This window comes from Phacochoerus africanus, chromosome 1 (genome assembly GCF_016906955.1).
Source record: "Phacochoerus africanus isolate WHEZ1 chromosome 1, ROS_Pafr_v1, whole genome shotgun sequence".
NCBI lineage: Eukaryota > Metazoa > Chordata > Mammalia > Artiodactyla > Suidae > Phacochoerus > Phacochoerus africanus.
This window is the reverse complement of record NC_062544.1, coordinates 153,400,653-153,427,466: the sequence shown is the minus strand read 5'-3', so window position 1 is coordinate 153,427,466 and position 26,814 is coordinate 153,400,653. Positions and strand designations below refer to the sequence as shown.

At 53.4% G+C, this 26,814-nt stretch overlaps 1 protein-coding gene across 4 annotated transcripts in view; it reads left to right on the top strand.

Annotated features, from left to right (window-relative positions):
* CHCHD6 (coiled-coil-helix-coiled-coil-helix domain containing 6) overlaps nucleotides 1-26,814 on the top strand; it is a 149,280-nt gene that overhangs the window by 83,509 nt on the left and 38,957 nt on the right. For all 4 annotated transcript variants that reach the window (XM_047782599.1, XM_047782607.1, XM_047782617.1 and 1 more), the window contains one exon: nucleotides 4,765-4,848. In XM_047782599.1, coding sequence (XP_047638555.1) covers nucleotides 4,765-4,848 — 84 coding nt within the window. The remainder of the gene's footprint in view (nucleotides 1-4,764; nucleotides 4,849-26,814) is intronic.

Sequence of the window (26,814 nt, the reverse complement as noted above, 5' to 3'; positions counted from 1 at the left end):
ACTGACATTTAATTCTGCCCTTTTCGTTAATTTTTTAGTAGTTGTTCTAGAAATTATTGTAAAAAAATTTATGACAGTCTGTGCTCAAAAAGTATCCTGTTATTTCAGGAATTATTTAAGAATGTCACAAAAAACCCTGCTTGGGATTTTTCTGAGCATCTCAGATTTGTCATTTGTTGTCCTGGTTAATACTGGAAAATTCTTGGCCTTTACCTCTTCATTCTTTTGCCCATATTTCTCTTCTTCTACTAGGACTTCAATTAAATGTGTGCTATATCACTTGATACCATTCATTTTTCATGATTTATCTCTTTGTGTTTCATTTTGGATAATTTCTAATTGTTTCCAAGGTCATTGATTCTTTTCTTTGTCCAGTCTAATAAACCCATGATTGCAAGCATCTCCACTTGATTCTATTCTGTAGTTTGGGTGGTGTCAGTGAAAGTGGTGAAAGCACTGCTGAAAACCCCCTTTTTCATAAAAGTAATGAAAATGGTCAGAGTCTATTTTTTCAGGACTGAAAATAAACCAAAGGCCTGTAAGCATCCAGGAGCATTTGTTCAGAAAAGTGGGTGAATCTCAGTAAGGACAGAGAGCTTCGCAGCATTTCAGACTGTCTTCTTCCTCTCCTCGTCTCCCCAGCTGAGCAGGTATCCAGCGGCCTGGCACCTGCTGCACAGGGCAGGCAAGGATTGGAACCCTGCACAGCCCCATTCCCAGAGGATCATCACGCCTTTTCCTATCTGGAGGACCCCACTTGCAAAGCTGACTGTATAGAAGTTGTCGATTTTAACAGCAGCGATTCCCCCAGGGGCATTTGCCATAAACCATCAGAGGCCATTGTTGAACACCTGGATGCCTGACAAGGTGGAGGGCAGTTTGGGGCAAATAGTGGGACAGCCCAAATACTTGGAAAGAAAAGCTAGAGGAAAGAGGAACAAAGGAGTCTTTGAAAAGCTCCATTTTCCTTGGAAGCTGGAGGCCACATGTTATGTAGGACTGTGCACAGGGAGATCTCAAGGACTCCACCCTGTCAAAGGCCAGAGTCAGAGAACCTTGAAAGCAGCAGGAGAGAAACGACCTTTCCTCTCCAGGACCCTTGGTGGCATTGGCGGCTGGTTTCTCCTCATGAAGAGTGAGGGCCTCAGAGTGTCTGTGTCGCAGGGCATGCTCCATGGCTTCTCCACACCGCCCACCCTTTCCTGCAAGACTCTCTAACATGTTCATTGTGGCCGCTTTAACACCTGGACCACTGTTGAATCTGGCTCAATGGAGAATTTCCTCTTTATGGTACATCTTTATCTTCTTGTGTGTTTAAGTTTTTGATTGAATGCTGAACCTTTTGCATAAACAGAACAGAACAGTGGGTATTGCAGTATCTGTTTATGTCAGTGAAGGGTTTTCTGTTGTTCTTTGAGATCCTTAGTTTGGGGGACTGGGTCTCTTATAAGTGGCATATAGTTAGATTTCCTTTTTTTTTTCTTTTATCCAAAGTGGTGATCTTTTTCTTTTAAGGATGAGATTATTGAGTTTGTGTTTTTTATTAGTTATCTATTGCCAAGTAACAAGTTATGAAGTAAGTGGTTTAAAACAATAACCATATATAACCTCACGTGATCTGTAGGTCTGAGACTGGCCTGCCTTGACCCAGTGCCTCTCTGCCCCTGGTCTCTCTCTTGTGGGCTGCAGTAAGGGTGTAGCCGGGGCTGAGGTCTCCAGTGATGGCTCCGCAAGGACAGGGGTGGGAGTGAGACATGGATCTCCCATATCCACGGCCCTCTTGGGCCTTGGCCAGAGGCCCCTCAGCTCTGTGCTGTGTGGGTGTCTCCAGAGCACAGAGGGCAGCTTGTTCCTGGGTGTGGACGAGCAGGAGGGAGCCAGCCAGACAGCACGATCTTTGCTCCTGGAAAGTACCTCCTGCCATCGCTCATCAGGGATCCATGGGGACATTGCAGGAGCTGCAGCTCCTCCCTCCTTCTCCTCCCACCCCTTCCCACCTCGTCTGTTACCACGTCCATCCCATGTCCTCCCCCCCTGCCTGCTCTGCGTCTTCCCAGTGTCCACTAGGCTCTGGACTTGGGTCTGTGCTCTGCCCTAGCCTTTCCCAGCTCCCCTGTCACCTGCGTCCATATCTCCCATTGCAACATTTGGGAAAAATCTCTGTGCTGCGTCCCAGTTGCCTAATTTCCCCCTACTGCCCTCAGCTCAGGGCTTGTCTTATCCATTTTATTCCTTGTTTTGAAGGAATTTAAATTCATAATAGTTACCTGTTTGAGGGCTTGCCTGTTTTAGGTTCATAACTTTTTAAAAATCAGTTCATTTATCTTGTTGTGTACCTTAAACTGACATGCTTAAAATCCTTTCTCAATTGGAAAACTGGACACTGGCTGAATATTTGATGATGTTCAGGAATTCATTTTTTTCAGTAGGCAATACAAAACTGTGTTTCCTAAACTGTGGTTCTGTTTAGGAAAGTAAAAGTCCTTGTCTCTTAGAGAAATATATTGAAGTTTGTACAGATAAAATGATCTGCTATGAGAGAGTTAGGGGTAGGGAGGGCTGGACACTATAGTGGAAACAAGATTTCCTTCAGTTTATATATAATTTTGAAGCTTAGTGATGACCATCTGGGTTTTAAAACATATTATTATAAAATTTCATATTTTAAAACATTGTTTCATATGTATTTTACTATTTCTGTAACATCTGAGTTTAATATTATTTTTGTATAATGCAACATTTTTGCATAAGGAAGGTTTTAAAGGTCCCCTGTTGTGACGTCCCATCTCAGGATTTTGTGTGGAGTGACTCTGCACCACCTGCTGGCTGACAGCCTTTCTAAGCTGATACGTCCTGTGCATTTGGGGTTTGGTTCACAAACCTGTTTTGAGTAGAAGGTTTGGTTTTGGTCTTGCTTTGCTTTGGTTTTTTTTTTTTTTTTTTTTTCTGTCTTTTTGCCATTTCTTGGGCCGCTCCTGCGGCATATGGAGGTTCCTAGGCTAGGGGTCAAATCGGAGCTGTAGCTGCTGGCCTACACCAGGGCCACAGCAATGCGGGATCCGAGCCGCGTCTCTGACCTACACTACAGCTCACGGCAATGCCGGATCCTTAACCCACTGAGCAAGGGCAGGGTTCCTAGTCGGATTCATTAACCACTGCGCCATGATGGGAACTCCTCTCTGTCATTTTCTTGTCTCCCTGCCAAGCATTTCTCTAGTGGCCTACACCTGCCCCAGGGCTGGGTGTGACCGTGGCCATGCTCTCTGAGGCCTGTCCCCTGCCGCTGTGGCCTGGGGTCTGAGGGGATGGAGCTGTAGCCTCTGGGCTGGTCAAGGGGTTGGCACCATGTGCCCTTTCCACAGCCCCCGAGCATCACCTCCTATCTGCCATGGTTGATGGAGTTCAGTGAGCCCCAGGGGTGACTGAGCAGGCAGGGGGCTGAGAGACTTCCAAGGGGTCTCTCCCAGCGTATGGCGTCCTTTCTCAGACACTGCTCTGGGCGCTGCATGTCCCCATGGCTGTGAAAGGCCTCACAGGCCTCTTGTCTGCTTGGGGAGTTTGGCCTGGACCTTAGCTCTGCCTCCATCCCTGTCCCTCATTGCAGGGACACAAGCCTCTGCCCGAGGAGGTACCCTGGGCAGGCGCATGGGCAGGAAGGTGGTGGTGGCCTGGGAGGAGTCTGTCTCCTCCTGCCCACTGGCCCTGTGAGCGGCAGTTTGTTTTCAGATGCCATCCACAGGGGCCAGGCCAGAGCTCTACAGGAGGCAGAGCACAGCCTGCCCAGGGCCCTGCCACTCAACGCAGAGCTGGTGCACAGCCCCTGCCAGCGATCTGGTGCCCTGAGCCTAGGCTGTCCCTTGGGCACTTGCTGGGGTTCCTGCCTGGGAATGGGGCTTTCAGAGCCTGCCTTGTCCTGCCCAGCACTTGTGAACAGTTCAGGCCCATGTGCTGACCCCTTGCCCTTGCCTGGTCTTGTGTGCTTGGGGTCGAGAGCACTAGTGACCCACACACCGGGGCCGGTCCCTGAGTGCTTGGTCTTGGCTGGGCCACTGGCGAGAAGAGCGTGTGACACCCTCCCAAGCATCAGGCCAGCCTACCTGCTCTGGGGCAGAGGCAGGTGTGGGCCCCGAAACAGGGTGGTTCCAAGGGACTCTGGGGACAGGGGCCTCCCGCAAGGAGAATGCATGTCCCTGTTTTGCTCTCTGTCCCTTTTGGGGACTGCCTCAGCCCAACCCTTCCCCTGGGGCTACCCTCTGGCCCCACACACAGCTGCGGGTGGGAGTTGTCTGGGCACACGGCAATGAGCTGGCACTCAGGGTCAGGGACTCATGTCAGGTCCCGTAGTGGGTTAAAGTGGGGGCTCAGCCCTAGGTCTGCTGGCTCAGCCCCACAGGCTTCTGTGACCTGGAGGGGCCACATTTGTTCCTGTTAGGAGGCCAAGGGGCAGCTGTCCCTCCAGGTTCTGATAATCCTTTCCCTTCAGCTCCCTGACCCTGGAGGTAGGAGAAGGCCTCTGGGCGTCCCTGCAACTCAGAGCCCAGAGCACGAGTCGCCGGGGCTCAGTGCCAGAGGATGGTGTGGGCTTCCAGGGGCTGTGGCCTCTGTGCCATGTTGTAGTGGTCCCCCCCCCCACCAACTTCAGAGCCTGTGGGGAGCACTCAAACCCGCTGTGCCCACACTTGCCCTCATCAGGAGCTTGCTGTCTGCACAGTGTCCCGCGGTCTCCTCCCTGGATGGCTAACGAGGGCTCTGCTCTCTCCCCAGGCCAGGGAGCTGGAAAGCCGAGAGGCAGAGCTGAGACGCCGTGACGCCTTCTACAAGGAGCAGCTGGGGGGCCTGGAGAGGAAGGTAAGTGACTCTGTTCCTGGGGTGCGGGGTGGAAGAGCTTGTCCCCTTCCCTGTCCCCGTCCCTGGAGATACACATGTCAGCACAGGCCTGCTGCGGAGGAGGCAGCCATGGCATGAAGCCTCATGATCTGAACAAAACCTGTGTCACGGGTTTTCTCCTCTCTCTCCTTCTGGGGATGAGCCTTTCAGGCAAAAGATTCAGGGACACATCACACCCTTTGCAAGCCTGCAGCAACGCCTGAAAATCCATCTGGTAACTTGCTTACTGCACGGGTGCCTTAATTTGTTGATCATGAAAGAGTCTTCCAAGAAAAGGCTTAAAATGTGTGTTGGGGGGAAGTCAAGACACACGGTTCTCCCATCTAGAGCTGTTCAGGTGCCGGGCTCGCCTGTCACAGGTTTGAGCTTTGGAGCCAACTGTGTGCCAAGACCTGATTCCTGGCTCATACCCTGGAGGGTAGCAGCGAGGACAGGGATGGGGGGCTCCCCCTCCGTGCACCGGGGAGGACCACCCCCCTGTGCCCTGCGGTCCTGGGGGACACCGGGGTGTGAGGTGTGCAGAGCTAGCCCTGCAGCAGCACTGCTCCCTGGAGTAGCTTCCTGTCCTGGCTGCTAATGCCATAATGACAAGGACTGTGACCTGTGCCCTGCGAATGGGAAGCGAGCCCACCAACCGCAGCTCTGATGCAGCTGTAAGAGTGTCCTGTGGCCGTGTGTGGCTGACTGTGTCCCTTTGTTTCCCGCTCTGGGCCTGGCTCCTGGGACCATGTGCCCCTGTGCATTTGGGGTGGGGAGCAGTGGCCTCACAGCACATTAAGGAAGCTTCAGAGGAGGTGTGGAAACAGTCTCCTCTCTGTCACTTAAACACCAGTGTTTTGGTCCCTGGAGTGGGGGGTTGAAAGGGCAGAGTGGCCCAAGCACAGGCCTGGCGGGCTTTTGCCAGGGACAGTCTTGCTTCTGTAATGGCTGGGGCAACAGAGACTCTTTTCTAGTAGTCATTGCTATTGTGTTTTTATATAAATTCTGCCTCATTTGTTAAAACGCTCAGACCTTAACATTTTCAGCTTCTGTGCACATGGTTTCAGGGCCTTCCCCACCCCCTCTGCCCCATTTCTTTCTAAGCTTAGAAATTGATGATGGAAACCTGTTTGGAGCAGACTTAGAACAGCTACCAAATCATCCTCATCCTTGACGCCCCAGCAGCTGGGAGCTGGTCCCTGTGGAGGAGGTTTGGGTGGGGGCACCGAGGCCCTTCTGCCCCAAGGGCTGCCTGGATCCAGGCACATGTCAGGCACCGAAGGGCAGGAGAGGCCACGGAGTCCAGACCTGTTTTCAGGGGAGGGGACTTCTTGACCTTCTGTGCCCTCCACTACCGTCCTTGAGAGCTGGAAGCAGGTTCTCTCAGTGCGTGTGTGTCACGATCTTGCTGCGTACAGTTCCTCACACCCAGACCATCAGGTCCGAGTGAGGAGGGCAGTGAGCTGCTGGGTTCACGGAGACTCGCTAGAGTCTCAGGCCGGGAAGCAGAGCCTAGTGTGATGTCCACACCAGGGTCCCGCCTCATGTGCTCAGGGAGCAAGTTCCCATCACGTGTCCAGTGGAGGGGCTGCCTGGGAGCTGTGGGCCCCAAGGGTGGTGTTTCAGATGTGCTCCCACGCACTGCAGCAGGTCACATGGCCAGGCCGCCTTAAGAATCTGTTGTCCAGGGTCCCTGAAGCTGTTGGAGCCATGTCCCAGGCCCTTGAATCCTGGGGCCCTCGAGCCTGTGCCCATCGGGGTGTTTCACTAGCAGAGAAAGATCCATGAGGCCTCACAAACGAGGCCCAGGCCAGCACCGGGGAGTGCGGATGCCCAACAGCCCTTCCACACGCCCTAGCATGGAGCCCGATCAGAACGGGGAAGATGGCTGGGGGCTGCAGGTGTGTGTATGTCCTGTCCTTGGCCTGGGTGTTGCCTCCGCAGGTCCCACAGCAAGGATTCAGCAGTTGATCTGGGGCAGTTTGTCCTCTTCTGTCGGAATGTCATAGGACTGCTGGCCACTCTGCCTTCATTGCCCCCAGGTCCCCGGGCTGTGTCCCAGTGCTCGTCACCGTGTCCTAGCTGTGAGTTCAGCGTCCTCTGGGCCTGACTCCTTGGGGTGACTGGCTGGGGACGTGGGGTCTGCAGGGAGCAGTGCTCGGTGAACCTTTGTAGGAGTATCAGAGAGGGTTGTGAGCAGGGGAGGTGGGCTCCCAGGTGGCAGCTGTGTTTGGGCATGAGCTTGAGGTAGGGACCTCAGGGCAGGGGGCTGTGGGGTGACGTGCCAGTGCAGCTGGCTTGGATTGTGGGCCTCCCTCTGGGATGCTGCTGAGACCTCTTGAAGGGCTACAGCTGGAGAGAGTTGAGCAAGAACGTCGAGAAGAACAATGGTGCCCCTAAGCAAAAGCAGACGTGCATGAAGCTGCACGTGGGCGAGAGGACGCCTATGGGGAGGCGCCCACGTGCTGGTCACTGCAGTCGCTACAACTGCACGAGCAACTACTACATGCAAGGCTCCTTTACATCCCCGTGGTCCCTGCAGCTGCCCCTTCAGATGAAGCCCTGGCTGGTGGCGCCGCATGTTGCTTAACCCCGGACTTTCCAGGGCACGAGGTCCCTGCCAGGTGTGCAGGCTGGAGAGCGCAGAGTCAAGAAAGACCTCTGAGGTGCGCTTTGCAGGGCAGGTGGGCACCTGGACGGAGCCTTTCCAGGGTCACATTGGAGACCGAAGCTGGGCGTGTGCGGAGTTAGGGTCGCAGTGAACCAGGGAAGTTCCATCAGAGAGAGCAGAGCCGGGGCAGGGGTCAAGGGGGACTAGCTGAGCGTGTTGATGGCAGGAGAATCCCTAGCATCTCTGGGAGGAGCTGATGAAATCAGGGCCCAAAGGGGGTGGAGGGCTGCTTGCCCAAAGGCCCCTCTGGCTGGGGAAGGCGTCCCCGACCCCCCTTGGCCTCTCTCCATGAGCTCTGCCACACTTGTTGCGGGAAGCCTCTTTCTGGAGCCCATCAGTGATTCCTCATGGTGTCAGGACAGGACTGACATTCAGTGCCTGGCCTCAGGGCTCTGTGATCCAGCCCTGCCTGTGTGTTTAGCCTCTCCAGCCACTCCTCTGGCATTGGGACACCCTGGAGGGCTTCTCCAACCCCTCCTACTGCCCCTTTTTTGCAGGGTTGCCACCCAGCCCTCTTGGTTTTTTGCCCAGGGCGAGCACAGTGTCTGACTAGCATCACAGGTTGGCCAGTCCAGACAGAGGACAGTGCAGCGTAGCAGGGCAGAGGGAGACAGGGTCCTGGCTGTGTGCCACCAGCAGGGAGCCAGGGCCTCACAGCCCTGAAGCTTCCCTGGTGCCTGGCTTTCTGGCATGACCCAGAGTCTGCTTGGAGCTTGCCTGGCACTGCAGCAGCATTGTCTTTTTTATTTTTAAAATTTTATTTATTTTCTTTTTGTGGCTGCATGTGTGGCATATGGAAGTTACCAGGCCAGGGATTGAATCAGAGTTTCATCTTCCAACCTACACCACAGCCACAGCAATGCCAGATCTGAACCGCATCTGTGACCTACACCACAGCTCATGGCAATGCTGGATCCTTAACCCACTGAGAGAGGCCAGAGATCAAACCCACATCCTCACAGAGACAATCTTAGGTTCTTAACCCACAGAGCCAATGGGAACTCCTGCACTGCCTTTTAAAATTGCAGATACTGATTTCTTAAGTCATACCATTCACAGTAGAGAAAACAAAAATGCAGATCAACCCAAAGAATAAAATAAAATTTTGTCCAACTAGCCCCCACTAGAGGTGGCCATTGCTAACACCCCGGTGGACAGTGTCCAGGCCTGGTCCTGCTGTGATTTCGGGCATGTTGTAACATTTGCAGAGGTGGGGCCCTAGCCCCTCGTGTGGTCAGCACCCTCGTAGAAACACTTTTTGCTGTGTCCCTGTCACTGGTGACAGAAGTGGGGGCTGATCAGCCTGACTTGCGTTCCATCTCGGGCCACTCTGGTTTCTAGGGACTCGGATGATAGAATCTGGTCAGGGTGAAGCTGGCAATGTCCCTGAGATTTGGCAAAAATGTGCCTTTTTATCCGAGTTGGGTCTCCGCCCTTTTCAGGCTCCTGGGTAGTGGCTGAGAGGTCAGGAGCTTTCTCTTTGCCCTAGGCTGACCGAGCACCTTCTCCCTGGTGTGTGCCTGTCCTTGTCTCTGTCGCTTCTTATCCACTTTTAAAGCCCTGTCTTTGTTCCCAGTATTTTCTGGCAGCTCAGTGTGAGGGGCCTTGACCCTTCCTGCCAGGTTCCCCAAGCCGAGCCACCCCTTGCTGGTCCCACCACCCTGTGACCTCACTGCACTACCAGAGGTGTGACTCTGTGAAGTCCCCTCTAGCTCCCTGAGACCCCATAGAGCAGGAACCGTCAAGGGTTTTGCCTCTGAAGCAGAGGGCAGATCTGTGCCCTTCCTGGGAGATGCCTCTGCAGGGCTCTGGGGCTGGCTGACCATCCTGGGCTCTTGTTAAGGTCTATTGTGGTTGTATTTGTCAGCAGTGTGTTTTAAAGACCTTCCTGCTTACACTGTCTTCCTTTTGTGGAGCTGCCATTCTGACAGGCTATCTTCCCCATCAGTGGATGCTTGGTGATATCTGGGGACATGCCGGCTGGCTTATTTGGGAATGGTATTGTCTGGTGTCTCATGGGTGGGGCTCAGGGATGCAGCTCCAGGTCCTGGTGCCCAGGGAAGCCCCAGAACCAGCCCTGTCAGGCACAGAATGTTGGAGGCCCCATGCAGGAGGTTCTGGCTTCATGGTCCCCAGGTACCTGCTCAGAACTGCAGATCCCTCTGGAATGTCTGAGTCCAGCAGGGCCATGGACCTGTGTTTCTGTGGGTGCTCTCTGGGCTCTGCCATCTGAGAGATGCTGTGCTGGCCTTGGTACTGAGCACTGAGCTGGAGTTCCCAGCCTCTTGTCTGGGCAGACAGGCCCCAGGTCCCGGTCCTGAGCACTGGGAGCACTGAGGCCACATGGCACTTCCTCTCCAGGAGGACTTCAGTCTAGTTCCAGTTTCTGGGGGGAGCCTGGGCTTCACCTCTCTCCCTACAGCCTGGGGGCAGCGATGCCTCGAGCAGCCAGCTGTCTTTCCACAGGTCTATGCCCTCAGGGTCTGAGGCCACCCGCTGTCCTGGGCAGCAGCTGACAAGGCACCCCGGCCCCAGGTGCACCATGTGTCTCCAACAGCTATTTCCTGTCATCTGGAGCCTGGGGCAGCAGTGTATCCGGGAGACCTGACAATGGTCAGGAGACCATGTCCAAGGTCTGCTCCCTGCCTTGCTGCTGTCACGGGTGGCGTTGGCAGGAGAGGGTCCACATAGACAAGGTGCCCAGGGCCTGGCCTTCCCTGGCACTGCTGGTTTGGGGCTGGTTCAGGGCTGGTTCAGGTTGGGCAGCCAAAGGTGCCTAATCCACAAGCACTGGGCCTGGCTGGTGTGCAGTGATAAGGCCACCTGGGTGTCCTGGCTGCTCCGCCAGGCTCTGTCAGTCCCCTGCCACTGGCACCACTGAGCATGTGGGGAGGCCACTCACACTGGCTTTAAGGTGACCAGGCATAGTTTCCGTGGTCAGGTGTCCAAGAGCAGGCACCTGGCCGGAGGCTTTGTCTGCCCTCACATGGGCCCGTCCATGGATGTGGCCATTCTTATCAGACCTCGGGGACCACAAGTAGCTTGCATGAGGCCACAGCCTCCTAAGTGGTGGATGTGGGATTTCCACCTAGGGCTGGCTGACTTCAGAGCCTCAGCCCTTCGCTGGTGAAGCTGTGACAAATTTATCTTGTTAAAGGGAAGGCAGATGTGTTTCAGGGGTGGAAATGACACAGGGCCCTGCCTATCCTGTGTCCAGCTGCGTCCTCTTTGACAGTCCAATACCACGTCCATGCTCGGGGGTGCTTGTCAAGGAGCCTCCCTCAGGGCGGCTGGGGAACTCAGTGCCCTGGTTTGCGTTGCACCTGCTGTAGGTGGAGGGTTTACCTGTTCCTTGTCCCGCCCTCGGGATGGGTGACAGTGGTCACAGTGGTCACAGTTCATGCAACCTGGAGGAGCCTTGGGACTGAGAGTGGTCGTTGGTTCAGGAAAACGGCATCACCGAGTCAGGGCAGGGCTGGTGGAGAGGCCGAAAGTGCAGGAGGGCCTGGCAGGCTGAGGAGGAGATGAAGGGATCAGAGAGTGGTGTGGGGCTGCCTGCAAAGGGGGGCTGCTCTCCATGTGGCTGTTGTCCCGGGAAGCATTCCATGCACTCGTCCCCCAGCTGGAAACCTCAGGTTCAGGGGCTCTTTTCCCTCTTGTCCTACTGTCTCACTCTCTCAGTCCATTCTCACACTTTCCAAAGGTTAAAAAATGCCCCCTCCTCTGCATCCCCACCACCCATCATCTTTCACCCAGGCAGGCATCACCCCTCAAGGTCTCCTGGCCTTTTAGTGGCCATCCCTCTGTCCCCGTCTAGGTGTCTCATTGCTCACCTGTGCTTCCTCGTCCTGCCCTGGGCTTACTTGGTCAGGCCCTGCCTGCCCTGCAGACTTGGCCCCGCCATTTCCCGCCCTTGCATCCTCCTGTCCCAGTGCAGTGTTCCTGCCCTGTGTTGGCCTCCACACCCTGACTGAACATTGGTCAGCCTCCCGCCCCAGCTTGAGCTCCAGGTCAGGAAGTGATTCTTAACCGTCACAGCACTGAATATTCAGAATCCATGGCAGAAAAAAGGGGGGAGAAGGGTCCTCTGTGGACAGCAACCCCCATACAGGCCCCTTCAGAGCACAGGCCTTCCTGCTCCCACCCCGTCAGCAGCAGCTCAGGCTCATCCCCAGATACCGTGCCTGGGGCCGTGTGGGCAGCTGTGCACTGCCTGGAAAGCCAGGCCGGGGCTATCCTGGTCTCGCAGGCCAGTGATGACGCAGGGAGGGTATGGTCTTTAAGGACTTCCAGGCTCTCGGACACCCTGTGCCATTTTAAACAAACTAGGGTCAGTTTGGAGGGGTCTGGTCACCCTAGAATCCCACAGTCCCGGGTCCTAAACTCAGACACAGGGAGGCAGGGTTATTTACCTGAGTTAAACAGCTCAGGAAAGGCCTTCATATCCTACTTGCAACACTTCAGAGTGTGAGGAACTCTGGCCCGTGAGTCTCTGTGAGGACTGTCTGCCTGGACATGGAGGACGCTGCTTCCTGCTGTGCGCCTGGGAGGAGTTCAGGGTGTTCTGGCTCTTGTTCAGGTGGTCAAACCCGGCAGGCACTGTGGACGCTCTCGTGGCCTCTTGGTAACGAGGAGACGGTAGTGCAGCACCTGGTTGTTGGTTACTGTCTGGTGGCTCTGCCTAGAAGAGCGGTGCCCCCAGGCACCTACAGGTGCTGGACGATCATCAACCCTGCACCCACTCCTCCACTGATGCCCCTCATGTGTGTCATCCGCCTGACAGCCCATGAGCCGTGCCTTCAGGCTCCCACCCACCCAGGACCCAGAGTGCATGGCTGGCCTTGGGGGGCGTGGGAAGGAGCCTGGTGAGCCCAGATGATAGAGGGGCAGCAGAAAGGATGTAGAGTCTACTGAGAAGCTGCTGAGCTGAGCTGTCAAGATGGGGGCTGAGGACAAGGTGGCTGATTCCCCACCAGGCACCTAAAGGAGTGTGGCCAAGTGCAGCTGTGGATACTTGCTTTATCCGTAGCATTGCTGAGAACATCTTGCTTCCCTTGTGAGCACGTGACCTAGGCACAAAGCACCATCCAGGGCGTCATACCTGCTGTGACCACTGTGTGCTGCAGGGGCCTTGTGGGGTGGGTTCACCTCACAGCCATGTCCGACAGGTGCGGCTGCCCATTAGCACAGTTCGCCTCACAGCTGACTTTGACAGGTGCGACTGCCCGATTAGCACAGGTCATCTCACAGCCATCTCCAGTAGGTGCCAACTGTCCCATTAGTGTAGGTCACCTCACAGCCGACTCTGACAGGGGTGACTGTCCCATTAAGGCAGCACCCTGTCTCTTCTGATCTGCTTGGATGTATTAATGATGGAAAGGAGAGTAAAACTTCTGGGGACAGTCTGAGAACACCTGAGTCAATAGAACTTAAAGATGGAAAACAGACAGGTGATGACTCAACAGATTGCAGGGCTGAGCAGCATGAAGGAGTGCATGTAAATGGACTCAGAGAGGCGTGTGGAGAGGTTCGAAAGGAGAGACGTGCAGGTGACGAAGATTTTAAGTTGCTAGGCTGTGAATGACTAACTGCTGACTGAGATTCTAAAGCCAAAAGCATGCCTCCGCTAAAATGAGAAGAAAAGGCAGGAGTGAATGAATCTCCTTAGTTTTCAAAAGAAACTCAGGAAGGATAAACCAAAAACTAATGAGATTTTTCTCTACAGGTGGGAGTAGAAATGGACTGGGAATACAAGGAGAGTGTTCTGAGTATATTTTTCATAAATAGTTTGACTTTTGAACCATGTTAGTGTCTTGCTTATTCAAAATTTAAATCAACAAAGATGGGGTAACAAATCTATACAAACAGAAATAAATGAGCCTCGCTGTCTACCAGACAGATGCCACCCCACAGAGAGGGAACTTCCACCCAGGAAGATGGCTTGACTTCCCTCTCTCTGCTGCTTCCCACATGTGCAGCCCCGAAGCCTGGAAATGAGTGGAGTGACAACCGTAGGACTCGGAGAGGAAAGATGAGGGGCTAGCCAGGGACCCTGGGTTGGAGGAGTGGCCCAGGGGCTCCCAGTGACAGAAAGCCACCCAGGGCTGGTCTCCAGCCCCCAAACTAGTGTCAGAGGGCTGCCAGGAAGGCTCATAGTCCTCCAAATTGAGAGGGAGCCCCGCCAGCCGCATTGGGGATCAGGTGAGAGCCACCCTGACAGCTGGCCCCAACAAGTGTTCTTCCCCCTGCAGGCCAGAGACTACCTGCCCCACCCTCCTGCCAGGACCATACATGGCTCAACAGCACAATGAGGGCCTGGGGGTCTCCATAACAGGACGGGGGCAGCCAGGGAACACTGGCCTGGGAAGTGCTCCTTGTCCTATGGACTGGCAGTCCCACCCGGAGACATCAGTGACCTGCTGGGTGTCCTACCACAGTCATTGGAGCAGTGCTTTTTATGTCCTGTGAGTCAGAGACTCCCATCCCCCCCTGGAGACACCAAGGGGGCTGGCACTGGTAGGAGGGACCCCAGACAAGTGGCTGGCAGAGAAATGCAGTCCAGAGGGCACTTTCTGCCTCCTCTGCATCCCCCAGAGTCAGCAGAAGCCCCAGTCCCTCAGGGATCCAAGTGAACCACAGCAGTGCAGGAAAGCTCTGATTCCAGATGCTGAGAAAATCCCAGAGGAATCCACAGCTGGGCTCACAATCACACAGCTTCCAAAGACTAAGGAACACTTGAAAGCAATCAGAGGGAACCAGTGTGTTAGTTGCAAGGTCACACTGATTTGAATGGTGCTGGAATCTCATCTAAAATCATGGAGGCCAGAAGGAAGTGGTGTGTTTTCCAAGTCCTAAAAGCAAAAGTCTGTTGACTGTGAGTTTACACCCAGCAAAACTATCCTTTAGAGGTGAGGGGGAAATAAAGACACTCTCAGATTACAGAGAGCTAAGAGAATTTGTTGCTAGCCAATGTACCTATATAAGTTCTTCAAATAGAGAGAAAATGATAAATAATTTAGGAACAAGGGAGAATGCAAAAATGCAGATAAACGCAACAGATTATCCTCCTTCATATGAATTTTAAAAACCGTATTTGATGGTTGAAACAAAAAATAGAACATCATATGATGTGAGGCAAATGCATATATAGAAAATGCTCAAAGCAGACTTTAAAAGGTAGAGAGGATGGAGGGATCTAAGTGGAACTAAGGGGGGACACTTGACCCTGAGGGGTTAAATGTCAGCACCAGCAGGTCATGGTACATCACACACACACATATTGTAATACTCAGTACAGCCACTGAGAAAATTCAATCAAGTGGTGTACTCCAGCACACACTTAATAAATCAGCGCAGTATCCTATGAAATGTTTAATTCACAGGAAGGCAAGAAAAGAGAGGTGGAGAATGAGGAACAGAGGAACAAACAGAAAATGTGTAATGTACCAGTAATCACCTTAAAGGTAAATGCTCTCATGATACCAATTAACAGGCAGAGATTGCCAGAGAATGTTAACACACACACACACACACACACACATACACATACACACACACACACACAGTCTGTAAGAAACAGTTCAAATACTGTGACAAAGATTGAAAGTAAAAGGGTGAAAAAAAAGATATATCATGTAAACACTGATCCAGAAAAATGTAGGAGTGCTTATATTAATATCAGATAAAATGCTTCAGGGCAAAGACAATTACTAAAAACAAGGAAGGACATTACATGATGATAAAAGAATCAGTCCACCAAGAAGACATAGCAATCCTAAATGCATAGCGCTGAGGAAGAGGATCTTAAATACATGAAGCAAAAACTTGGAGCAGAAAGGAGAACTATGCAAATCTAAAATAATAGTTGGGGGACCTCAGCAACTGATAGAAGTGCTAGACAGAAAATTGTCGAGGGTCTAAATGCCACAACCAACCAGCTGGGTCTAACTGCTGTGTAAAGGGCACACCAACAGCGGCAGAATACAGAATTTTTAAGCACTTGTGGAACCAACATAGCCTATAACCTGGGCCATAAAACTAATCTTAACAAATTTAAAAGAATGGATATCAAAATATGTGTGATACAGCATAAGCAGGGTTGAAAAAAATTTATTGCAGTGAATGTTTACATTAGAAAAGAGATTGTTTGTTTGTTTGTTTGTTTATTTTTGTTAGTTCCTGTTGTGGCTCAGCAGTAATGAACCTGACTAATATCTATGAGGGTGCAGGTTCAATCCCTGGCCTCGCTCAGTGGGTAAAGGATCCAGCATTGCCGTGAGCTGTGGTGTAGGTCATAGATGTGGCTTGGATCCCATGTTTCTGTGGCTGTGGTGTAGGCCAGCAGCTGTAGCTCCAATTAGACCTGTAGCCCAGGAATTTGCATATGCTGCACATGTAGCCCTAAAAAGCGGAAAAAAAGAGAGAGAGAGAAAAAAGAGGGAAAGTTTCAAATTAAAGTTTCTACCTCAGGAAATTGGAAAAAGAAGAGCAAAATAAGTCCAAAGCAATCAGAAGGAAGGAAATAATAAAGATAAGAATAAAAAATATAATTCTTACAGGAAAACACTAGAGAGAATTAATGAAACAAAATGCCGGCTCTTGGAACAATTAATAAACTTGATAGACTGACAGAGGCATGGACAAGACACACATGGCCCATCACCAGTGAGGCAAGCTGTGTCCCTGCAGATCCCGTGGCCACTGGAAGATAATGAAGTGACAGCAACCACTTTCCCCTCGTAAACTCCATGACAGATGAAATGGGCCAGTCCTTCAAAAACCACAAACTACCAAAACTTGACCAAGATGAAACTGATAAACGGAGTAGTCCTGTTACCATGAAAGGAATGGATTTCATGACTGTAATATTCCAGGAGAAGGTCTCTAGGTCCAAATGGTTTCTGCAGCGATTTCTACCAAACAGTTAAGAATTAGGTCCAATTTTACACCATCTCTTCTAGAAAAATGAGCTTAGGTTAAACTCCCCCAACTCATTTTATGAGGCCATTTTGACCTTGTGTGACAATCTATGTTACCAAACCAGACAAAAAACTAGAGACCAACTAGTTCTGTCATGAACTGACACACAAAAATCCTCAACAAAATATCTGCAAACCAAGTTCAGCAATGGATGAAAAGAATTACACACCATGTATATATAGAGGGATTTATTTTGAGTGTGCAAGCCTGGGTCATTGTTTGCAATCAATGAAATCCTCTTATTAGCTAACGGAAGAATCATACAATCCTCTCAATTGATACATAAAAGTATTTGACACAAGTTGACACCCATCCATGAAAATCAGGACTGGGGGGAACTACCTTCACTTGCTAAAGACTGGTCCCACAACCCCAGGTGACAGCAGAGGCAGTGGGGAAACCCTTGGGAACAAGGTGGCTGTCCTTACTCTCACATCATGCGAGGCTGGAGCTGTCTCCAGGGAGATACTAGCCTCTCTTCACTGGAACAAGAAGAGATGAAAACTTACGGGGTGCAAAGGAGAAAGTCAAACTGTCCTGTTTGCATATGATGTGGTCATCTACATGGGTAACCTAAGGAATTCAAAAAAAAGGAAAACCCTAGGACTAATGAAGGCATTTAGCAAGGTCACCAGACACAAGATCAACACACGAAAATCAATTGCATTACAAATTGCTCTGTACTGACAACATCTGGAACTGAGATTAAAACCACCAAAGCAAGATCCTTGAAAGGAAAAAAATGCCACAGTGGACCTCATCAAAATTAAAAACTTTTTTTTTCTATGAAAGGCCTTCTGAGGAGGATGAAAAGAGGAGCTACAAACAGGGAAGAAATATTTTCAAAGTGCACACCAGACAAAGGCCTGGTACCTGGAATGTAGAGAATACTCGCACAGCTCACAGCAAAATAAATAAATAAATGAAGCAATTAGGAAAATGAACCAAGGGGGTATACAGATGGTAGATAAGCACTTGAAAAGACATTCACCATCATTAGCCACCGGATATGCAAATGAGACCTACAGGCAGCTATGCCTGGGCACCTAGTGGGCCAGCTGCCACCCTTTGTGGAAAAGTATGGAGGGTTGACGAGATAACAAGGGTGTGCAGGCCTGTGCAGGACAGAGCAGTGGCCTGCAAGGCCCCGAGCAGAATTCAGAACACCTCACCTGCACTGCGCTGTGACTAAGGGCAGAAATGGATTATAATGCTTGGGAGTCCAGAGAGAATCTAAAGTCAAACTGATATGAAAGTATGTAGAAACCAAAGGGGAAAGGAAAACTGTACAGAAGAACAACGGTGAATAAATATGAGAGGACCATAGCCAGTGGCTCTCTTGCGGCAGCTAGAGTGGCAGTCCAGGCAGAGACCATGACCTTTGGGAAGCAGGGTGCTTTGCTGTCACAGCATCACTCCTCAGGGAATGTACTCATTGTCCAGGCAGGTCCGGTCACACCTGTACTTTCCTCCACAGCTAATCACCGTGACATGAAGTGGTCACATAGAGCCGTTTATTAGGATTGCTGTCTGAGAGTCTAGCTCAGGGCATGGGAGCAGCTGGCCTCTGCACCAAGTCAGGGCCTTGTCTGGGAAGATGTGGAGGCCGGGTGACCAGCTGGCTGGGGCTGGAACCATGTAGAACCCACCTCCATCATTGACCCTGGCTCTCCTGGGACTCACCTGGACTGTTGGCTGGAACATTCATGTGTCCCCTTGCTGCGGGCTCCTCCAGGCTTCCTCCCAGCATGGCAGCTGGGTCTCAGGGAGCGGGGCACCAGTTCACTCCAAAGCTGCACGATGGCCCCAAAAGAGTCATGGAATCCCACTGGGGTGGGAGTGTGTGAGGCTGGGCTCCTCTGGAAGATGCTGCTGCCTCAACTCCCTTTCCTCAGCCTGGGACATGCTGAGAGGTTGTACCACCTGTGTCCTCTCTTTACCAAGACTTCCCACCAGATCTAATGAGAAGATGGGTTCAGATTGCGGGCCATTCTCTGGAACAGCTGTCCTGGAGTCTTCAAAACACTAGCGCTCTGAAAGGCCAGAGCGGTGGGAACAGTTCAGCCAGAGGGAGAAGCCCCATCAGCCAAGCCCCAGTGACCATGACTGAGCCCCAGGACGGGACATTGCAGGGATGTGATGTTCAGCAGATTCTTCTGCAAGCTGCGTAGCTTTGAATGTCTTCAAAACCAGAACGTGGGGCTGCAGGAAGCCTGCACTGCTTTCTGGCCTGAGTAGTGAAAATAAGCTTTCCAGGAAGATGGAAGGAAATAGGAAGTTAAAAAGTGGAAGAAGAGAAAGAAAAGGTGGCCCCAAGGCTGCTCTCTGTAGCAGGGTTGAAGTTTCTTCAGGTGCAAAACATGACCCTTTCAGCAGAGCAGCCTGAGCAGGGTGTAAAGGGAGGGACTTTCAAGGGTGGCAAGGAGCAGATGGCATCTTCCAGGAGGGCAGCCCTCTAGGAGGCAGTGAAGGGCATAAGCCTGGACCACCAGGCCGTGTTTGCAGCTGCTCCTGCACCTTGCAGCCCTGTGGCCTCATACCTTCCTTGTTCCTGTGGGGAAGGAGGGCCTTGGGGCCTGCCCTGGGCTCCCATCCCAAGCTCACCACCCTGGTGCTGTCCCAGACATGTGGTTGTTGGGGGGATGAGAACTGCTCCGGGAGCTCATGCCGGTCCCCAAGCCCTACCAGCTGCTGGGCTGGGTCACCAGCTGGCCCTCAGAACCCAGAGCTAGTGCAGGGCACTGCTAGCCACAGCCCTGGGGCCAGGTGATTCAGCTCCGGGGATCCTGCTGCCTCGGAGTGGAGTGGGGGCCTCCATAAACGCTGACCCTGCCTCAGCAGTCCAGTTTTTGGTAGTAATAGTGGTTGCTCCTGTTCCTTCAGCACCTGCTGCTGCTGCCAAGAGTGACAACTGGGAGCTGTCGCCCCATCCCACCCCAGGCAGAGCAAACATCCCATCTGACCTTGATGGCCCTGGACCCCCAAGAGTGGCTGCTGTGTGCTGCTTGGGACCAGACTATCTTCTTAAATGTTTAAATGTATCTGGTTTATTTATGTATTTATTTAATTTATTCTTAGTCTTCTTGGTCGCTCTGAGACCCTCTCTTACTTGTAGTCCTGACTCCCACCCCTGCCTTTGATCACAGCTCAGCACCACCTGACTCCAAGTCTGTTTTATTTATAAGTTTGTGCTTATTAGCTGTCTCTACATGTGTTGAGCTCTATTTGCGGATATGAAGATAGAACCTTTTAAAAAAACACCTTTCACAGCCCCCAAACATTAGGCTTCTGTTAGAACCTGTGTGGATTTCCTTGGTGTTGGGACATTTTCTATTTGCCTTTGCACAGCCTGGAGAGCAAACACACACCATGGCCACAGGTGTATTTTCTCTTCTACTCTCACTTATAGTGTACGCGTCTCAGCTCGTCAGGGTATTCATTTTGTACAGGAGCAAATTCCTCATTTGAATCTGTTCCTGCCTTTTGTGTCGAGCATCTGGACTAAGCCTTTGGTGGACAAGGCTCTGGGCAGACGTGCCTGGACACATCCAGCTCCAAGGCTCGTTGTCTGCAGAGCAAACAGCTTGAACTGTGTAAAAGCACTTGGGGGCTGGCATACAGTAGGTGCTCATCACAGGCAACATCCTTCTCCTGTCGATGATGTCACAACCTTCAAGAAGACATTCTTTTTCCCAAGAGTCTTTCGCGACTTTAGTAAACACTTAGCAAGAACCTTAGTGTACTTATATTGACATGAATTAGTAACTTTTGCAGTTCAGGAAGGATTGTTCTAACTTGGGTAGTAATTTTTCTTCCTGTACTTGGAGCTTTACTGTCCCCACAAAGCCTGCTGTCCACCAACATTTTGAAACTGCTCTAACATTGGAAGTTGGAGTCATAGGCGGTGACACGCCCTGAAGGAACTCTGTTAAGGACAAACAAAAGGAGGCTTGCTGTGTCCTCCGAGAGCACTAAAGTCCCATGGCTGTGTCCTAGCCTGAGGGGTGACCTACTCTGTGCCCACAGTGCTCAGTGGCCATGAACATGGCTCCAGCAGATTTGCAGCCCCCACCCAGCTGCCTGCCTGAGCGCTTGTGAACCCCTCTCACCCTTGGAGCAGGGCATTCCTGCACCCTCCTCTCTGCTTCCATCTCCTTCCCAAGGCTTCTTTGGAGCCGAGGGCTGTGCATGTCAGAAGCATCCTTTATGGGAAGAAGCCTGTTGTTGCACCCTCCTGGGCCCTGACACTTCCATCTCGTTGTCTTGGGTGACGTCCTGCTGACCTAAAGGCCTTCCTTTCCCCCGACAGCTCTCACTGCCTGGTTGTCTCTCCAGCCGGTCAGGCTTTAGTTGAGGGAGCACGTAACCCTTGGCTCTTGCTGATGGAAGTTTGCACCTCTGCTCTGCACAGTGAGGAGTTGTGTCCCCTGTCTGACCTGGGGACTGTGCTGGCCTCCCCTGGTGAGTGCGAGTGGGCCCAGAGCGAGGTCCGGGCTCAGGCGGTGCATAACGGCCATCTGTCTGCAAGCTGCTTGATAAGTGCAGTGACAGGCGGGTTGCCAGAGGGTGGGGCTGAGTCTGTAGGGTGGTCTCTCTGGGGACAGACACTGAGCTTCCCCAGGGGAGGGGCTTTGGAGCCAGTCTCTGGGGTCGGGGGCCCTCTGGTTGCCCTTCCAGCAGAGGGAAGAAGAAGTGGCTCCTGGGCAGCCCTGCTCTGAGTCTGGGGGAGCCACCCCAACACAAGGACATCACAGCACCAGGATTGGTGACTACCTCTGGGGGTGTCCCACGTGCAGAGATGGACACCAACAGGGGTGGGGGCCACCCCGAGGGAGCTGATGCGCCTTCGAGATTTAGTTGGGAAGGATCTTGGTAGACTGGACACCAGGTGAGGCCTTTGTCCTATGAGAAGCATGAGGCGATGCCAGGCGTGGAACTGGTGCTCTCTGCTCGTTTACTTGCCTAACTCAGAGTCACATGTGCATGGGGTGACACTTGTAAGACAACGTAAAACTGGCACTTCCTTTTTGCCCCCCCCCCCCCTTCTCCTTCATCAGAGAGGAGCCACTGGAAAGCCCCATGGACCATCCAGGGGCTCCCTGTGTCCAGGCTTCACCGCATGGTCACGCCACATGGCCCTGCAGCTTACTTTCTTCACCTTAATGACAGGTCTGCCCGTGTATAAACCTTTTTCTTCCCAGCTAATGGCTGATACTTGCTTAGCTAACATCAGATTCTTCAAGCAGAAAGGACCTCCAAACCAATGTGACCTCAATGCCTCACCACAGTGAGGAACCTGCTAGGTGAGGCGACTGGATGGAGGGCACAGCGAGTCAGTGCAAGGGACAGTGTCCCCCAGCCTGTCTGATGGGTGGTTCCCCGAAGGGCTGGGTGTCATGGTGACCACGCGCAGTGACTACTCCTGGCTGTTGCAGTCCTCAGGCATCAGCCTGTGTCCTTTGCTTTGGGCTGTTGGTAGCAGGGGAGGTGGAGGAACAAGCCCTCGGGCTGGAGAGAGGGAAGGGGGCCCCTGAGTACATGAGATGTTGAATGGAAATGTCACCTGGGTGGTGGACGTGTGCTGCACTCCATGTGCTGTTCTCTGTGTACTGCAGAGGCCCTTGCCGAGCAGCAGGCAGCTGCCCTCCATCTGGGCAGTGATTGGGTCCTTGGTGTCTGTGGGCATCAATTCAGAGCTTGATGCAGGAAGCTGCCCCTCCTCCAGACCCCAAAACCTGCCCTTTGCTGTGTTTGCCACCCGTGGCCCCTAGCTCCTGCCTCACCATGTTGGGAGGTGGGAAGGGCCTTCCCAGGGCACCAAGGGCTGCACACCTGTCCTCACACTTCAGAGGGCTCAGAACCAGGATCTCTTGCTTCTGAGGTGCCTAGGAGCCGCACAGGTACTGCACTGAGTTTCTGGTTCCCAGGTGAGAGCTAGAAGGCCTTTACAAACCTGCTGCAGCTTGTCTCCAGGGTGCGTGTTCCCAGGGGATGTGTCCCATGGGGTGTCCCAGGGTGTGTTTCCAGGGGGTGTGTCCCCCCAGACTGTGTGTCCCCAGGGTGCGTGTCCCCAGGCCCCAGAATGCATGTCCCCAGGGTGTGTGCCCCAAGGGGCATCTCCCCCAGGGGTTGTGTCCCCAGAGTGCCTGTCCCCGGGGGTTTCCCCAGGATGTGCGTCCCCCAGGGTGTATGTCCCCCAGGGTGTGTCCCCAGGGTGTGTGTCCCCAGGGCTGCCCACTCACTGCCCAGCAGTAGGATGTGGGACCACAGATGAAGAAGCACACATCTTCCTGGAGCATAATTTTACATGAAGCTCCTGGAGGGAGAAATGCCATTTTTATGTGACAGCAAATGCTGACATGATGGGATAGCATGGGAATTTCAGGTTAGTCTTGAGGTGGCTTCAGAGTCTTTACCCCCTTCCCTGCCACAGGCACCTCTATGTTCATACCCTTGGCTGGGGATGTGTGTGTCTCTCTCTGCTGTTGGCACACTGCTGAGAAGTGTCCTGGTCAGAATAGTAGGTTTTCTCAAGCAGGTGGAAGCTTCTCTTAGGCGGAAAGCATGGTGTTGGCAGAGCCTAGGCGCCCCCCCCCCCGTGTCTGCCCCCCTGCCCACCCCCAGCCCTGCAGGGATCTCCCCTGGCCCTGACCCTGACCCACCCCAACCACGCCTCCTGCATTTCCTCCACTGCCAACTGCCACTTGCTTCTCTGCTTGTTCCCAGGAGAATCTGACTGGCCCATCGTCCTTTCACACCCACGAGGCATTCAGGGCCATTTGGTACAAAACCTGTTCCCTCAGGTCACCCTTCTGGAGTATGAGGTTCTGACCCAGAACGGGAGCCAGTCGGCGAGTGTGGTGGCTTCTCCTGGCCTTGCTGGGCCCTCTCTGAGTGAGGAGCAGCATCTGCTTTCTTAATATCCCTGGGGAGGGGCGGCAGTGGTAACTATCCCATAGCCCAGCCACCACCACAGATGGTCCCTCAGTACGAGTTTGACCAGCACAGACCCCAGTGCACGGTCATGGAGGATGGGACAGGGCTGGGGGTGCAGCCCGGGAAGGGGGCTCCTCTTCCAGCTAAGTATCACCAGGCATCACTAGGGCGGCAGGCCTTGACTTGGCCTCTCCCTGCTCTTCCCTTTAGGCCCCTCCCCTCTGCCCCCAGGGCCTGGGGCGTCCAGCAGACCTGGGTCCGTGTCCTCTCCTGCTCCCTGGCTCTGGGTCCCCAGGCACAACCTCTCCCCTGGGTCTGTTTTCTCACCTGGAGAGAATGAATGAGATGCTCTGCAGTTGGTCTGGAAACCTCTGGCCATTGAACTGTCTTCACTCTGTGCCCCAAGGGCTTGGAGGTGCTCCTTGCCCTCCCTGGGGAAGTGTCTTAGTGTAGCCCGGATGCCCAGAATAGAAGCCTTCCGGCGGGCAGTCCTGCTATGTGTGGGTGAGTCTTGACCTCCATGACCCTCGGTCTCTTTGTCTGTGGAGGATGGACACCAAAACCCTGGTGCAGGCTTCCTGTAAGGATGAACCCATGGAGTGCGCTCTCCCCGTTGGCCTTGCGGTGCTGCCTTCTCAGGTACTGTCAGTCTCAGCTGTAGGCCCCACGCAAGGTCCCGTCCCTGTCCCCCAGACTTGCTCAGTCTGTCTGCAAGCAGCCTCTGCTTGGCACAGGGATGCCTAGGAAACATTTGCTTGTTCTGAGGCTGTGCCTTATTCCTTTCTGGGGCCCCTCATCCCTTGAGAGAAGCCCCATTGACAGGTCACTGGTTTATGGGCACCAAACACCTGGCTTGCCCGCTGAATGCACACCCTACCCACGTGAGGGAGCAGTGCCATCATCTCCACCACAGGGGCAGCCTGCCCAGTGCCCCATGCTAGCTCTGCTTACTCGATGCCCTAGATAACCCTCTGGACCTGCCACCCTGCGCTACACTCAGGCATCTTCCTGCTGCAGTGTCCAGGGATGGGATGGGATGGCAGCTGCAGGGTTTTTAATCCTCCTGTTTTAATTTGTAATTGTGGGCACAGAGAGGGTCTGGGTGTCAGCTTTAGCACATCCGTGCTTCTCTTTGAAGCTGGGAATGGGGGCCCTGTCTTGAACACCCAGCAGACCAGGTGGAGGCACAGGGTCCAGCAATGATGACCCTGGAGCCCCCTATTCAGGAACAGGCTCCCGTGTGCTACTGTGAAGGCAGAAACAGCCCATTGTCATGAGGATAGCCAGCCCTTAGGACTCGGAGTGGCCCCTCGGCCCTGCCAAGGTTTGGGGGTGTTGGGACCCTTGGGGGCATTGCCTGGTGTGTGGCCACATTCCCAAAAGGCAGCTTGGAGCTGGAGGTGCTGTGTCACCCTTGGGGGCTGGCACTGGTTTCTGCAACACGTTTCGTGCATGCCCCTTAGGCACCTCTGCTCAGGCTGGCGGCATCTGCATTCCCCTGAGGTGAGTGTCCAGGTGGTGACCTTGGGGCCCCTTCTGCATCCTAGTACAGCTTTCTCTCAGCCCCCACATTATTTTCTCATGTAACCCTTTTCCTAAATAGAGGCCACAATAAGTGGACTCTTGGTGGCAGGTGACAAAAACACAATCCAAATGCTCAATTTAAAAAAGAGATGGGGAGTTCCCATCATGGCGTAGCAGGAATGAATCCAACTAACATCCATGAGAATGTGGGTTCGATCCCTGGCCTTGCTCAGTGGGTCGGGGATCCGGCGTTGCCGTGAGCTGTGGTGTAGGTTGCAGATGCAGCTCAGATCCCACATTGCTGTGACTGTGGCTGTGGCATAGGCTGACGGCTGTAGCTCTGATTTGACCCCTAGCCTTAACTTCCATATGCTGCAGGTGCCACTGAAAAAGAAAAGAAGAGAGAGAAAGAGAGAAGGGGAGGGGAGAGTGGCACACGAGTGACAGTTGGGGTAGTCTTCCATGAAGCCCTGAGACCCCCCAGCCCCACTTCCTTGGGCTCCACATGCGGCTGTGGGCAAGCCTCAGGTGTCCATCAGTGCAGCACCCATGGGATGAATGAGCCCACGCTCTCTGGAGTGGATGCAGAGCTGCTCTGCCCGACCACCGGAGTGAGAGGCTGGGCTCAGCCACAGTCACCAGCAGTGTCCCCTGAGCCTCGGCCATCTGGAGAGGGGAGGGTAGTGGCCACACTGGCCAAGGTCTTGGCTGCCTGTCTCTCAGGGCGGTGACGTTTCCTCACCTGGGGTGCACTTGCTCTGCTATGATAAGTGATGCATGCAGGTCTTGGGGTGCCCAGGGGTGGGTCCACCAGGGGCTGGGGGCTGGGAGCAGAGCTCCCGACAGGACTCCCTCCCAGTCAGTGTTGGAGCAGCAGCGGGCCTGGAGCCGGGGGACAGCTGGCATGAAGGAGGCCCAGCACATGGGACACACCCCAGGCCCCTGAAGGAGCCCAGAGGGGGACCCACTGGGCCCTAAATCTTCAGGGAAGAAGAGGTTTTCCAGAGTGTACCCCACAACTGGCCCACCTCCCCAGCAAACCTGTCACTGGATTGACATCACTCTGCCTTGGGGATACTTTGCTGACACTTTTGTGGCTCCTGTGAGCCCTTTTAAAGAGTGGTTTCTCATTCAGCACATCCTTCTCGGCTGCCTATCCTGAGCATGGTCCTGGCTCAGGAGGCAGAGGCAGACAGCTGGTCCCCCCACAGGGACTCTGCAGACCCCAGTTGTCCTGCTTCTCCCCCACATCCTGATCCACAGAGGGTCACCCTGCTCACCCCACCTGCTGCCCAGCACCTGCCCCCAGCTGAACCCAAACTTCCCCACCTTCCTTTTCTTTCTTACCTTTTTTTCTCCACTTAAGTCTGAATTGCAGTTTAACCCTCATAGCCGATTCCCTCATTGGTGGGAATGCAAAGCCATCAGCCACATGTTCATTATGGCCCATGCCAGGTCCTCCCCTGCATGGCTGCCCTTGTCCCTGCAGAGTCCCTTCCAGGAGGTCCCACACTGACAGGTCCCACTCTGCTGCCCTGCTGTTCATGAGGAGGCCAGGTGGAGGCCGAGTGACAAAGCAGGGCTTCACCTCAGGGTTTCCCTGACCTGGGACAGAGAGCCCCATCTTGGGTACTCGTGGGAACCCTGGGAATGTCTTTAAAATCCCGACGCCTGGACCCCCACCCCGGGCCACCCAGCAGTCATGTGCCTGCAGGGCTCCCAGTGGGGTTTCCAGGTGTGAGAACTTGGGGACAGAGGAGGACAATAGAGCTGAGGTAGCAGGATCTAGCCCGGGGTACCAGGATCTGAGGAAGGGCCCTGGATCTGCACACCTGTGC